Below are 16,435 nucleotides of genomic sequence, written 5' to 3'. Positions count from 1 at the left end.
CAATAAAATTCCAATAGAAAGTAACAGTGTAAATCAGGTTTTAAATGGATTAGTATCACCAGCTTATTTGCAAGTAGGCATGTCCAATTTAACAAGAAGATTATACTCTAAATTTGGGCATGTTCAAATGGAAGCATTTGCAAATGGAGATACTTTTTACGATTAGGTCACAGTATCTATGTCAATTTCTGTATTTCCAATTCTATTGTTTAACCAAAGCAAGAATGGTGACTATTTTCAGCAATCCAAAATATGGGAAATAACATTTGAAATGTATCATATCAGATAATTTTACAAGAAGTAAGTTTTCACAGAGAATTTTTACTGTATTAGTGTCAGACAGGGTATCTATTCATGCAATTTTGGCATGAGAGATATAGTTTGTCTTTATCAGATACATCTATTATTAAAAGACAAAACTCTGGTCTGTGAAGGATGATACCGAGTCAGGCCCATGATGTAGCAGAGGATAAAGGAGCCAAGAATCATCCAAGCAGAGATGTGTTTGGATGCTGATCGGCAGGCTGAATATTCTAAATACTCAATCAACTTAACAAGCTGCAAGACTGCCATGTAGGTTTATGTCAGGTCCTCAAAGTAGCTCTCATGAAAAGCTATACTTTGAGAAACAACATCCAGCATCAGTCCAGACTGATCTGCTGATATCATGGCTTCCCAGAAGAGGCAGCACTTCCTACAGTGACATTACAACATGGCAACTCCCTAAAAATCAGCGTACCTTGTAGGTAACTCTGGTGTCGGGGGCACCACCGGGCAGCTGGGCAAGTCGGTTATTTCAATAGCCCTCAATCTCTAATATAAATATAACAATTATACAATAAATATTGCACAAAAATATACACAAAATTAAATCATACTAGCAGAAAAATAGAGTGTGAAAGAGCCAATATCCAAACATATAATGATAATCTAATTTTAACAACCCATTTCTTTAAATTACCAGTCCTGCTATTTATACTATTAGTTCTTTTTTGAAGGACACACATAAATCTGTCTAAAATTGGTTTCTTGAAACAATTTAAAAGCATTTACTCTCCTTACTTAAATGTATAGATTGTGTACAAAATGGAAACACATAAAACCATAGAATAAATATTTTTCTTCAAAATAACATTATATAGAAATATGCAATAGTAACTCTTACTACTCATTCTTCTCTGGTTATGCAGTTTTATTTCCATGATATCAAGTAATATATGATGTAACTATTATCTTAGTGAGTTTATTTTACAGATGCTCTATATTTTCCTTAACAGATCCAGTAGCAGGAGATAAATTTAAAAATATGTGCAAGATGTAGTAGAAACACAGACAACTCACTACAACATTTGTCCTTTTATTTGATAAATGTAATTTCCTGTTTGAATGGGTTTCATTAAACAATTATGCAAGGAACATTGTTTAAAATACAGGCAAAGCTACCCAAATATGCATGAAGTTTAGATGAGAATTAAATGAAGCTTTATGTGAATTGTAATTCCTGTACTGATAGGCAAGGCTTTTTGTGGCCTCATTAAAAGGCCCTTTAATGCTTGAAAATCTAATTTACATAATCAAATGCATCTACTTACAAGCACAAGGGGTGGGCTAGAAAGGCGAATTCATTGGATTTCTAAAACTGGCATTATTGAGTTGAGATTGTATTTAGTGTTTTTCCTCAATACATAATAATCCATATTTATAAGGCACTTAATATTTTATAAAATGCTATTTTAGGAACTGTGTTTTTGTGTGGACTATAAAATTATGTTGAAAATAGGTGTACCCAGAATTGCAGAGAAAAGTACATAAATTCCTATTCTTAGTCTATTAGAACCAAACTTTTATAGAATCTAATTCCTCATATTCTCATCTAAAGCTACAGGTTGAGTCACCTAGCTTTGACTGCAGTCGTCATCACATAACAGCAGTGAGAGGAAGAGGTACAAGACTCACTTTCTCGGCCATTTCATGAGAGTGGTGCAGCGAATGCTCCCTTTCTGAGAACATCCTCCTCTGTTCATAGCTGGCCAGTCGACAAGTGAGCCATGAAGACAGGGTGCAGCCCCCGATCCCAATGCAAGCAAGAGACATGGATGCGAGATGCAGAGGGTAAAGGGAAGAGGTCTTCTTTGTCACTGCCCGAAGGAACTGAAAATTCAGGATGCCCCCAATGAGTCCACAGATGCAGCAGGCAGAAAAGAGGATCATCTGACAAGAAAGAAAACGGGAGTGTTAACATCGAGAAAGCAAAGCTGGCCCCAGGCAGTGCACTGTCCTGCTGCACATCAAGGATGGCTGAGCTACACTAAAGAGGAGATGCTTTTGTTACTTCCCAGAGGACAGGAACTGTCCTTTCATCGAGTTTCTATGGAATCTTACTCAATGGAGAGGGTGTAGACCACAGTGCTTCAGGATTTAATAGCTGACTGTATAAAGGCCAAGGACACATCTTATGAAAACTCTGAAAGAAACAAAATTTGTCTTCTAGGTAGGTTCAGATTTAAATAGTATTTATTTAATATCTACAGTGTGCTACTATGCTAGGAACATGAACAGATATCATCTCAATTAACCCATTCAGCAATCCTCTGAGAGAGAGAGAGTAATATACATTTTGGAAAATAAATAGGAGTGGGTAATACTCAAATTTAGGCACTGATCCCAAATTTTCTGACTCCAGATCCATTTCACTATGTTAATCCCCCCAAGACATCTAAATATCTCTTTGTCGAATTGTGAATAGTTCCACCAAGCTTCAAATCTTCATACTTCTCTAGCTTTGTGATCTTAGGGAATTTAGTTAATTCTTATTTATTTATAAAAACTTTACTGCATGTGTATCTATTTCCCCAACAGGAGGCTTAGAGCCTCCCTGTGAATTGAACCCTTATCTTACAAATCTTTTATTACTATGTAGCACCACAGTGAAGAATACACAATAGACCTTACAAAAATACTGTTGGATTGGTTGTTTTGAAGAAACACAGTATGCAGCTTTGCTTTTGACCCTACTGTTGTCTTACTGGGTCTTTATTAAAAGAGCTAGGGGGTTTTATTCAACCTAAATATCACAGGATCTCTGGCAGAACTAAGCACAATGCCTTCTGTGTAAGGTCCTATGAATATTTAATACATTTAATTGAATATTCCAATAGCTTTAATAATTTTACTTTGTATTTGTATCTAGTTTCTATTCTCCTATGGGTTTTCAGGATATTTTATAGTATGATACTAATTTATTCCACCTTATTCCCATCAATCTCTGAAATAGCTTTTGTCTCCTCTCTTGTCCATCAATGTAATTTGTACATTCCAACCTCAATAATATTTTTCATTTGCTAAAAATAATTTTGCTTCTTCCTTGGACTCTTAAATGGGAGACCCACATTTAGCCCTAACTTTCTCAAAAAGCCTTCCTGGACTTTACCGACCTCCTCCTTTGAGGTAATTCCATAAGGCAAATAGCTATATAACTTAATTTAGCATTAAATTTTACTTTATCAGGTATTGTTTGCTGTAGACAGGGAGCTGAGGTTAGCAAGCACTTATGGAGCACCTAGCATCTGTTAGGCCCTGAGTAAAGTAGCAATGGCGTTACAAAAAAGAATAGCTCATAGCTATTCTCCTTGACTACACTGCAGTCTCGTGTGAGAGAAGACCCACCATTCCAACACGGCATAGCAAACATTTAGATGAGTAGGTGGTCCTCATAAGAGGGAGGAGGGGAAGTCAGTACAGCCAGGGGTTTCAGACAAGACTTCCTGGACAGCATGTCATCTAAGCTAAGTGCATCCCAGCAAAGGTATGGCCACGGACGTATGAACTAGCACAATGAATAGCACGATGGGCTGAAAGAACTACAGGTTGTTCCTCTTATTTCTCTAACTTAATTCAGCATTCCTTATTGTGTCTGTCTCACAGAAATTATCACCAAGGCTGAAACTCCAGTGATGGATGAGTAAAACCTTTTTACCAAATAATTGAATCACCCCAAGTGGGAACTTGTAGCTCCCAATTTCAGGTAGAATCAATGAGTTATATTTCATCTTAAAGTATATTTAGATGAAATGCAGTTTCTTGGGAATATATTTTGCTGTTTACTCATCCTCAGAAAATATGGAAAGATAATAAATTTTAGCCTTCAAATAATCGATTATTGTTAATGAAGGAAAAAGATTAATTGAATTGACTATTAGAGGAAAACACATATCTCTTCTGATTGCAGACAGAACGTTCTCACCTAGGAACTGAGAGGTAAAATTTGTAACCCAAGTTTGTAACCTTCCACTATTTTCAAATCTCACCAGGGTGGAGATTCCAGACTTCAGAGATATTTGGAGTGGAGAAATTTTTACACAATTGGACTAAAGGGTAGAGAATCCCTGATAGTTAAATGTCATCTATGGGAACCCCAGGTGATACAGAAGGATAAAATGGATGATTTTTTCTAAAAAATTTAGATGTTAAGATATTTTCCCCTAACTTATAAAAAATAAAAAAAATTAGTAAGACAGAAAAAAAGTCACTAGTGCTTTTAAAAAAATCTTTCTTCTCCTCCCTTCCTTTCTCCTCCCCTCCCCTCCCTTTCCCTCCTTTCCCTCTCCTTCCCTCCCTTTCTTTTCTTTCCTTTTCGCTATGTACTGAATGTTTGTATCCTCCAAAATTCAGATGTTGAAGCCTAATCCCCAATATGATGGCATTTGAAAGTGGGGCCTTTGAGAGATAATTAGGTCTTGAGAAGCCCTCATGAATGGGATCAGTGCCCTTACAGAAGACCCCAGAGGGCTCTCTTCTCCCTTTTGTCATGTGAGGAACAGCCAGAAGTCTGGAAGACAGCCTTGCCAGACCCAGCTCTGCTGGCACCCTAATCTTGGACTTCCAGCCTCTAGGACCATGAGAAATAAATTTCTGTTGCTTATAAGCCACCCAATCTATGGTACTTTGTTATAGCAGCCCCAATAAACTAAGAGATCTCCCCCCTTCCCCCTCTCGCTCCCCCCAACTCTATTTTTTGTATCCAAGTTCCAAAAAATTGTCATTTTATAGCCATAAAGCGTGTCTGTAGAAGAAAGCTGTAGAAAGACTGGAGACCATGTCGAAAGAGGGATGGGAGAATTATAGATGTGAAATCAAGAGCCTTTAAGAAAGAAAATTTTATCTGAGGGTTTTCTTTTATGTAATTTTTAAAAATTACATCTCTCATGTCTAAAGTGATGGAGACCTCATCCTTTTTGTCACAGTAGATAGTCTCACAGAGAAAGGTGTGATTATAAAAAGAAGTTAAAAAAAAACGACTGCACTACACCCCATTCCCTGCCCTCCCCAGATAACTGGTTTCCCCTTGGAAAACTTTTTTTAAGCTCAAGAACCACTTCCTTGGGTTCATGTGTCGTATTAATTTTGCCAGTTTTTAAAGGTCTATGATATTTCCTGTTGTACTCAATACAATAAACCACAATTTTCCTTCTTTCCAAACTCTCATAAACTGACGTGGAAGGCAGTGGGGAATCTACACTTCAGCTTGGCAGAAGTTGTCCTCCATCTAATATCAGAGTTAGCTGGAAGCATGTTCCATACCCTCGGGACCCACAATAGTACCATAAAACATCTGAAAACACTTACATTTGCATTCACTGTAATAAAATAAAATTACATAAAAAATCTTTGGGAATTAACTGTAACTATGACGACACAGCTGTTTCGCTGCTTTGAAAGATCAAATGCACAGTCAAACAAAACTAGCAATCCTTAGGCTCAGTTTCACATTTAAACAGTTAAATTTCCAATGATTCAAGTTGTATCTTTTTCAGTTTATTGAAGGAATGTTTGGGAGTCTATAAATTGGAAAAGCGGTGATTGTCATCCAAAGAAGTCATTAAGGGTTGTATATTCATGTTTTTAAAGAGTATATCAAAGATTTTCTTTTCTTTCTTTCTTTTTTTTTTTTTTTTGGTCATAGTCTCTAATAATCTTGATGGTTTTCTTTGAAAATCAAAAAGCCAGGATTTATTTGTCAGTCTTATTTCTATCCCAAATTAGTAACAAAAGAACGTTCGCTAATGACCATTTCTATTTTTGAGTTCTTACATTTCAAACACGTCAATGCACAACACAAACAAGGCAGAAACTTACGACAAGTCCGGATTTTTTTTTGGCGCACAATATTCCACATATGCCACAAAGAAGAAACTGAAAAAGAAAAGAAGAACAATTATTTCACATCCAAAGATAAGGGAATGCCTAATTTTCAGCTGGTAGTTCACTCATGAAGCTTGCTCTAGGGAAGCTTAAAAATTTTATGTTCCCAGTAAAAGTCAAAAAGAAAAATATTTCATTCCAGAATAGGATGGGATGAAATTTCAAATGCTAATGAAAATTTGTTTTCTTCAGGATTTATACAGGCCATTGTGGGATTTAAGCAAAACCTAAGATAGTTGCACCATGAGGCAAATTACAAAGTAAATGCATTTAGCGCTTTGATCCTACTATTTCATTTTACTGCTTTCCGTGTCTCTTTCTGCTTTCTCATGGAGAAAAGTGGTGCGATGTGTTCATTCGCACTATGGATTAGAAGTCAATGGGCTACCCTAAAGGTAGGGAACCCAGCACAAATGCAAAGATAAGGCAACTGAGAGGAAGATGTTTTTCTATAGAGACATTCTTTGTATCTCTCAAACAATGTCAGGTAAAATGTGACGTTTGCATTCTACCAGAAGCACTGTCCTTGTGGATGTGCTGGAAGAACACAGGGATGAGGCTACAGTAATCCCATCCATAGGGGGTACGTTCCAAGGTCCCTGGTAGATGCATGAAACCATAGATGGTTCAAAATCTATATATACTCTATATTTTTTCCTATACATATATATCTATATGTATACCTAAAACTGCATTTATAAATTAGGTGCAGTAAGAGATTAACAATAACTAAGTATAAAACTGAATAATTATAATAATATACTGTAATAAAAGTTATGTGAATGTGATCTCTTTCTCTCAAAGTATCTTATTTTATTGTATTCACCTTTTCACTTAAAGGAAGCACTTTACGGCTTTTTTTTTTTGGCATATCTGCATTGTCAGCATCATTACTCTTGTGCTTTGAGGCCGTTATTAAGTAAAATAAGGGTCACTTGAACAAAGCACTTGAACACACAACAATTGATCTGATTTCATCACGCTACTCAGAATGTGCAATTCAAAACTTATGAATTATTTGTTTCTGGAATTCTTCGTTTAATAGTTTCAGACCAGGATTTTCTGAGGGTATCTGAAATAGCAGAAAGCAAAACTGCGGATAAGGGGGGACAACTGTATTGATGGCATCTAATTTCTTCTAAGTAAGCACATTGGTGACCTAATTGTCTTGCAAAAGTAGCTGCCTCAAAACATCTACCAATGACACATTATTAGACATTTTGGTTATCAGGAAATGGTAAATTTGGATAGAAACGTTTATGGCCATTTGAATGTACACTTGTACATACTTCTGGATGAAGTAAACCATACAAATAAAATAAAATCTTCATTAATAAATAATACCCCACTAAGGACTTTCAGATTAGCAAAGAAAATTTCGAATGTGATTAAACTCATTTCTATATGATTTTTTCTTCTTAAATTTTGCTATCTCAAATCAGAACTAATAATACAAATGGTTTGAACTGAGTATTTCCCACATGGATAGTTTTTTAAATGTACATATCACAATATTTTAAGGATTGTCTGAAATAAATAATATGATTGTGAGAAGCACCAAGAAAATTTGATAAAAAAATGATGGATAAGGTTAAGTTTCCCTTTGTAAGAGAACTTTCTGTAAAAGGGAGCAAAATAATTGTAAAGCAGGCAATGGTGCAGCAAGACAGTTAGGTCAGGGAACACAAAGATATATAAGAATTAGGTATGTAATATAGATGATGTTTCAGATTAATGAGGAAAAGATCAGCATTATTTATTCAATAAATGGAATTTGTTAACCTTCTCTAATATTGTATACTAAAATGTCTGTGAAACAGGTTGACTATTTAAATGTATTAAAAAAGTAATGTGAGATAATAAAGTTAAATATTTATATAATTTTAGAGAAGTGGGAAGGACTTTCTAAACATAGCAGCAAAGTCATAGACCAAAATGGAAAATACTTATAAATATTAATGCATAAAATTATAATTTTGATAGTCAAAAATACCATAACTTACAAAGGAAAACAATCAATTAGGATTATATTCAGAAAGCATATGATAGACAAAAAGATTAATATACTACATAAATAGATCTAACAAAATAATTTTAATACCATAAAATTGTGAGAAGATAGAAACTCAGAACTTGATAAAATTGAATGCTTGCATAATTTTCAGAAGCCTTAAAAAGCTATTTCTGGGTGAGCATTTCTCATCCCTTCTGTGTCCTAGGTCTAGATGACCTTGTATTCACATGCACTCTTTTTTACTGATCCCATCTCACATCTTTCCAGGTTGTATTCAAGCCATTCCAGTTTGGACCAGTTCTGTACCTCTTTGGGCTTCCAAGCTTCAGATCAGAGCCTCAGCATATCCTTCCCTTTGCTTCCCTGACTAACCCATTACTCATCCTGAAAGTCCATTCCTCCAGAACTCATTCTTGAAATAATTTGAAAGAGGTGTAGTTTTGTGTTCCTTGGATCTCTTTTGAAATTTATAAACATTACCATTATTTATTCACAGCAAGGCCTGAGGGGAGCTCAGAAGAACAAGCAGAGTTCTCCACCTCAGCCACTTGGTTGGAAAATCTATCTAGGTGGCAATAAAATCGGTTCTTTTTATTATCTCACTAAGGAAAAGGAAGTTCAGGGGCTTGGGAGGGGGACAGTAGAGTAGGAGGGGCATCAGACAATAATTTCCCACTCTCAGTCAGGCCTGGAGTGTAAATACTTCTCGATAGTTACTTTTGTCAGGGTATCCAAACTCCACATTCCTTAGAGAAAACCTGTAATTTGAGAAAAAATAGAGCTGTGTAATCAGAAATATATAAAATCATGAAATTTCTGGCTAACTTTTAGCCATCACGATTTATCGAGAAGATAAAATAAGCACAAAAAAGCAGCAAATGACATTTTATGCCACTGGCTGTCTTTACCCCAAGTCATAGCACTGGAACGGATCTTAAAAAATGACTTAATTTAGCCCTCACAGTGTTCACAGGAGGAACCAGATGTCCAGACAAGTTTAGTGGCTTGCTCAAGGTGACACATCAAGGTCACAAGTCACACATAAAATAAAAGGTTTTGTTAAGTGTCTAAGTTAATTAATTCTAATAATGTAATAGAAACTCTTCAAAAGCATTTTTCAGTGCTAATGTAGTGTGCATTATACTAGCATATCCAACCATGAGTGTTCAATGGACACCTGATCATCTATAATTTCTCTCCTTTGCCCTTATTATTTTTTGTTGTAATAAAAATAATTATGAAATTAGTCGATTGTATTACAGTCTAAAATTAAGTATACATTATTATGTACAGGAATTTGTTAAAACATTTCAAGATATAGTTTATTTGCTCAAAATTGCTTTATCCAGGATGCAAAGCACTTACCCGCATTACGAAAATTATGAAACAAGTGAAAAAAATTGATTAAAAAGAAGTAAAACTGATGAGTGGATATATATATATATATATATATATATATATATATATATATATATATACACACACACACATATATATACATACATATGTATATATATGTATATGTACATCTCCTGAATTAATGCACAATTTTACAAGAGAAAATATCATTTGGCTTCTGAGATGAGCTATTTAAATGCAGGGAAAGTTATTTGCTTTTCTCTATAAAATTATATAAATGAAGCGATCTAAAAATAGGCCATTAAGTGCAACTATGTAATAAAACTAGTTAGTTCTCCAAGTGGAATTCATTTGATTCCAATTTAGATTACATTTAATATATAACTAAGGTTGTTAACTCACTATAGAATGAAATGGAGCTCTTATGGACATAGCATTCTACATGTTGAGTATTTTGAGTGAATTTTCTTAATAAAAGGTTCATGAAGACTTCTGCTTTTGCTTAGGATATAGAAAAACCAAACATGTTATTTCCACCTTAACAATAAGAAAAACTGGATAAACTACAGATGGGCAACTTTTCTAGAGTCCATTAGAGAGCAAAGCTTCCAAGGCAGTGGAATAACTGCAATTCGAATAACTCCTCCAAAGAATTTACCACAAAAAAAATTTTATTTGGAGAATACCTTCTCCAAAAAAAAAAAAAAAAGTCTGGATACTCAAACTAAGTCACCTGTTACAGAGATGGCAGGAGGAGATAGTGGTTATCATACAAGTATATGTGTGTGAGTGGCGGGGGAAGCGGGGGCGGGATGCAAAGCCCTGCTCCTTTTTTAGGCCTTCTCTCCTATGAATCAAATGCTTTAAGCCCTTAGAAGAGGGCTAGGAAAACCTGTCATTTCCAGAGCATTTGCAAATATAAATTGCTACTGAAAATGGAGGAAAAGTAGAAGAAAAAATTCTTTATATAGGGGGAGGGGCAAAAAATATCATTTCGGGCCTAACATGCTAAGCCTATACAAAAGAGGAGTCACCACCCACTCACTGGGGGAGAGGCAGGAAGCTTCTGCACAAGACCAACCACAGACACAAGGCCAAGTTTGGCTGTCCCAGGGAGCAGGGTATTGAATACCGAGGAAGTCCTGCCCCTGAGGCCCGATCACAGGGCCTTCCTAAACTGAGACTGGACTAGAACAGCAAAGAACCTTCTTCTCTCCCACCTGACCTTTACCATGAGACCAAAGGTAGGAGTAACAAGTAGCAGCAGTCTACACTGAGGGAGAGGCAAGAGTGTGGAAAGAAACCTCCTCTGTGGCAGAGGTGAGCAGGGACAAAGGAAGGCTGAGTGTGAGGCACTGACACTGAAAACTGTTAAGGCAACCACAGTTTGCCATAAGGGAATTGAAGACTGGGATGCACCAAAGATAATCACCGAAACAGTGAAATCAACTCCTCACTATGATTCCACCTTTCACACCAAAAGCCTCAAAGAAGATATTAAGATAAAATGCTTACGAGGTTCTGAAAAAAGGGCTTTTGAACCTTGAGCTGTACATCTAGCCACATTCTCACTCACACAAGAGATTATAAGGAAGATACGCTCATTTGGGAAAAGCAGTACGGTAGGCTGAGTTATGGCTCTCCAAAGATGTACGTGTCTCAATTTCTAGAATCCATGAACATTACCTTATATGGCAGAAAAAAAAAAAAAGTCCTTGCAGAAGTAATGAAATCAATAAACTGCTAACCTGCAGCTGAGGAGACTATTATGGGTTATACAGGCCATTTAATGTATGTAATCGCAAAGGTCTTTTAAGAGGAAGACGAGAAGGTCAAAAGAGATTGAAAGCTATAAAGACAGAGAGACAGAGAGAAATAGATTTGAAAATGCTCCACTGCTGGCTTTGAAGATGAAGAGAGGCACGAGGCAAAGCTCGTAGATGGCCTTCGTAAAGCGAAGAGGATAAGGCAGAGGGGCTCTCTACTGGAGCCTCCAGGAGGAATGCAGCCCTGCACACCCGTTTTAGACTTCTGGCCTCCACAACTGTGAGAGAGTACATTTCTGTTGGTTTAAGCCACAAAGTTAGTGGTAAATTTGTTCCAGGAGCAATAGGAAACTAACCCAGACTGCCAAAAATTATTTCTCTAAAAGAATTACTAGAAGCTGTAAGGCAGCGAAACTATTCTATATTATACTGTAATTGTGGATACATGATACTATGCATTTGTCAAAGCCCATAGAACTTAATAGCACAAAGAATAAACCTTAAAGTATGCAAATTTAAAAAATGATTTAAGGAGTCAAGGGAATCCCAGGATAGAATACAGAATGTGACGAAACAATCTAACTGTATGACAAATGTATGAAACGGTTTCGCTGAGGAGTGGGGGGAAAGATCCTGACTTAAGTAACTGTTGGAAATGAGTGGCATCTGTAAAACTAAAGGCAAAAGAAACTGTAGATAAGCACTATACTCTATTTCACAAAGTTGTTTCCTACAAGGTTACTAGTTAACAATTCTGATACTACGATACATGTACACTAAAATTGAACAAGTAAATTAAATGGATGGTGGACCATGGGACCCAGGTTTCCTACTGTGTGAGTGAGAGTTTATAGATAAATAAGGGCAACAAGCTAGAGTGATCCATATGGTAATGGATTAGAAGTGTAGATGTCAGTATGAACTAATTTTTAGCTTAATATTTATAAATATAGTTATATATAGAACTATTTCTAGATCTGTTCAATTTCATCTGTAATGAGAGAAATGCAATTTCATACTGACTCAGATATTTTTTTCACCTATCAGACTGGCAGTTCTTCTAAAGTTTAGTAATAAGTTAAGATATAGGGGACCTGATTGTCATATATTGCTGTGGGAAGATGAATCAGTACAACTTCTATTGAGAGTAATATAGCAACAGTTTTCAAAATTATATTTTGAAATATATTTGGAATATATTTATATTACATAGAATATATGTGTATCTCCTTTGCCTCAGCCATCCTGCATTTAAGAATTTATCCAACAGATATAGATGCAAGTTTGCAAAATGATCTAGGTGTCAAATTATTTAGTTTAGCGTTCTTAGTAACAACACAAGAGGAGAAATCCCGAATGTCAATCAGTAGAGAATTAATTAAATTCAATGGACTTCTCTGCATCTATTAAAAAATGTGAGAAAGTTCTCTATACACAGCTATGTGAAGTTCTCCAACATATAAAGTTAAGTGAAAAGGGCAAACTGCATAATCATGTATGTAATAAACTACTTTTGTGTAAAAAAGGAAGAAATAGATAATAATCTATATATATGTTCTTACCTTTATAAAGTCACTCTAGAAAAACATATAAGAAACAAGTAGCTATGATGACCTGGGTTGCAGAAGGGGGCTAAATTTTCATGGAATACTTTTTGTTATTTATTTCTAAGCCATGTGCAGGTGTTCCTATTCAAAAAGTTAAATGAATAGACTTGTATTTGCTCAAGGAAAAATTATTATTAAGATAGTAGGAAACAATAGCTCATCAAGATTCATCCTTACTAGTGAGTGACTCCCGGCCTTGTGTACAGGCAGGCAAAGTGGCCTGAGTGTTGTGATTGAAGAACCACTAGGAGAACTCCTTGACTCCCAAATATGGGCTGCTATCCTTCTGTACATATTCTAAAAACGTATAGATTGGTGAAAGACTCAAAGTTCCATGGTCCTTGTGGGTATCTGAAAAAAAAAAAAAACCTAATAGAAACTCCCCAATCTACATGTTTTCAGAATGTATATTTGGAAAGGAGAATGGAAGGCCATGTTTTGGAGCTTGCTAGTGTTTCTTTAATCCCAACACTTAAGGCCATCATATCATCTGCTTTTACACAAGGCTGGTTTTGCATGTTTAATAGAGTTGAATTTGGAACCTGCTATGGTCAGAGCTTTCAGCCACAAATCCAAAAGTGCCACAGTGTAGTTTACAAGAATTGAGTTCAGTCTCTCTGAAATAAATGGAGCCTACCATGGATAACTGAGATTGAAGGCTGAATATGGTTTTATTCTCAGTTAAATAAAACAAATCATAAATCACATACATATTAAAGTAGATGTGCCTTCATCTTCAACGACCACCGTATTTCATCTTTAGTTAGAAAAAATTTTGTTGCTCTACACATCAATGATAGTAGCTGAAATACAACTTTCATTGTGCAAAGCATTTTGATAGTCTCTCAACCCTCTAGAAAGAAATGGATTGAAAGGCGAATTTTGATCCATGATGAGCAAGTCAATGAAGAAAATAAATTACGGAGCAAAGAAACAGTTTTTAACTTCATATTATACAAATGGAATTGAATGTATTACTTCATTTGCCATTGCTGATACTACTAGGAGGAGCTCATCTATTTTTATGTCCACCTTTGAAAAAACTTCATTGTCAAAATAGTTTCTAGATGACATAATAGAATTTCAAACCTAATGAATTAGTAGATGGATGGATGAAAGCATTTACATTATGCATGGGGAGGGGCGAAAATTAATCAAATGTAGCCAATTTTAAGACACAACTGGGTGCATTAGTCTTTTCACTGAATAAAATCCAATTAACTTTTTATTTTTCTGAAACTCTCATGATTGGTTAGATTAGCTTAATTCTCTTCTCAATGGCAGCATTTAGAAACAATTTGAAAGGTGTTGATCTTTTAAATATCACAATTATAGCTTTGTGAGCTTCAAAATTTCCTTCTCAAAACTCAGATGCTCTTGATATGTTAGTATAAGTAGACTTTTCTACACAAAAATCACTGAAAAAGATATTACCTTGGCACTGAGCGATAATTGCCAGAAGATTCTTTTTCAAGGTGAGAAGTCACTTCCCAAACTGGATAAGGTTGCAGTCTTCTTAAGAAAGTTTTTATTAAAAATTTTTATTGAGGTAAAATGGACATATAACATTATGTTAGCTTGTGTTCTTAATTAGGTGAAACAGAAAATGATTTGGGAAAGTAATCTATGAGTATATATCCCAGCTATTGGTTCATTTTCTATCAAAACACTGGGCTTGGCTTCAGAATAGACACAGAATAGCTTTTTCCCCCTTGGTGAAACTGGAAGCTGGTCAGTGTCTTGGCTCTCTCCTCTGTATGCTATTACCAACTGTTGGCTGGTCTGTTCTGCAATAAACTGTTAAGAGTGATTGTAGTTCAATCTTTCCTTTCATAACCCTTTAACCTTCATGCACACACTTTCCCATTCAGAAATTTGCTCCTGGAAGAATTCCAGATACTTTTCATTTAGTCAAGATCAAATAATGTGAAAACAATAAAATATATATATATATATATGTATATCACAAAAAGCTTCAGGTCATGAAAATATCAGAATACAATTTTTTAAAGCATAGAGTTAATTGCTTTGTTACTTTGAGGTTCTTTTATGCCATTGGGGTATTATACCTGGCAAACCAAGCCTGTCTAAAGCAGAGACTCTAAAGGCAGGAGATGAGTAGCTCATTTTTCTGATTACATACTATGGCCTGTCTTGGAAGAGCTGTGGCTAAATGTAGGTATTTACTATCTTTTTGTGTTCCTTTTGGGAACAAAGAGAATTCTATGGTAGTCTCTAAAAACAACACTATCAAACCTTAGGGCTTATGTCACAATTATAATACTCCTGAATTTATGTACTCTACTTGATATCCTTTGTAAGATATCACTCAAAGTGAAGGAATCATTCCTTATTTGAGGACATATGTTTTACTCAATAGTTCCGTCTGAATACGTATCCATCCAGTTTCAAGTAATAAGATTTCCCTCAACACTCTTGGGCTTTAGGTAGTGTACAACAGTTGCTCATGCTACCTCCCCTTTTCTTCTCCAAGGATAGTCTTTGAGAATGTGCCTTTGGCAGTCTTAACAGTTGGACTCACTTTAGCACAAATGACCTGAGTTACAAAGCATTGACAAAATTTTTTTCAAAGAATGACATCCATAAACCATTTTCATCAGAATGACATGGGATCACATGTCATAAATGCAGAGTCATGGGCTCCCAATAAATCATATTTTGATGAAGTGGGATCTAAGAATCTCATCTTGGATAAATTTCAAAGTAATTGTTTTGTTCCTTATAGTTTGAGAAGCTCAGCTGTAGAATCACAGGACTGATTTAATTCTCTTTAGTTTGGCTTAGATGAGCTGGCCCTACCAGGAACTGGCTAGAGGTGGGACCTCCCATGAGAGCCCTGAAGGGAACAGCAATGGGCATCTAATATCAGACCCTGAAGACTAGGCTTATATGATGAACCAAACTGCTTCTCTTTCCTGAGGGGTTTAAACTCTCATAGAGAGCATTTATTCCTCCATTCCCAGATGTCAAGCCAGTTGTCAGAAGCACTCTACCAGAAGAAGAAAGTTGATGCTAGTTTTTCTGGATCCTATTGTAAACATTTTATGCCTTTGAATGCGAGTTTTGAGTAGTTTATCTTTGATAGGTTTAGTTCCCCATCAAAGAACTGGTGGGGTATTTGAGCTTTAAGGTCTTTTAAGCTTAATTTCTTTTCTCTATTTCCCATGATGACAAACCATTTTTGGTGCTCAGGACACCAAGATTGAAGCGAAGGGGCTATCAGTATTCCACATAGAGCCTCTAAAGAATGAGAGAATTGCTTCTCTAAAGGGCATTAACAAAAGAGAAGTTTTGTTGCCCAACTTTTTCTCTTTACCTCCTTCTCTTTCTGCCTCCTTCTCTCTTTTGAGAGTCTTGGACAGTTGATTAAAGCCTTGCAAAATAAACAGAGAAAATTTTTATTCCATTCTATAGTTCAGCACTATATTTTATATTATATAGCCAGGCTTTATCTTCACTACAATGAA

The 16,435-nt window shown here is 35.7% G+C and overlaps 1 protein-coding gene across 1 annotated transcript in view; it reads right to left on the bottom strand.

Moving 5' to 3' along the window:
• The window catches only part of TMEM196 (transmembrane protein 196), a 46,674-nt gene that overhangs the window by 2,674 nt on the left and 27,565 nt on the right, over nt 1-16,435 (bottom strand). The window contains exons 2-3 of the mRNA XM_011362734.2: nt 6,136-6,192; nt 1,957-2,211 (exon numbers count right to left, since the gene is read on the bottom strand). Of these exons, the coding sequence (XP_011361036.1) occupies nt 1,957-2,211; nt 6,136-6,192 (312 nt within the window). The remainder of the gene's footprint in view (nt 1-1,956; nt 2,212-6,135; nt 6,193-16,435) is intronic.

The sequence above is a fragment of the Pteropus vampyrus genome, unplaced genomic scaffold, assembly GCF_000151845.1.
Source record: "Pteropus vampyrus isolate Shadow unplaced genomic scaffold, Pvam_2.0 Scaffold4, whole genome shotgun sequence".
Classification (NCBI taxonomy): domain Eukaryota; kingdom Metazoa; phylum Chordata; class Mammalia; order Chiroptera; family Pteropodidae; genus Pteropus; species Pteropus vampyrus.
Note: the sequence above shows the minus strand (reverse complement) of the source record. Positions and strands in the feature narration are given on the sequence as shown.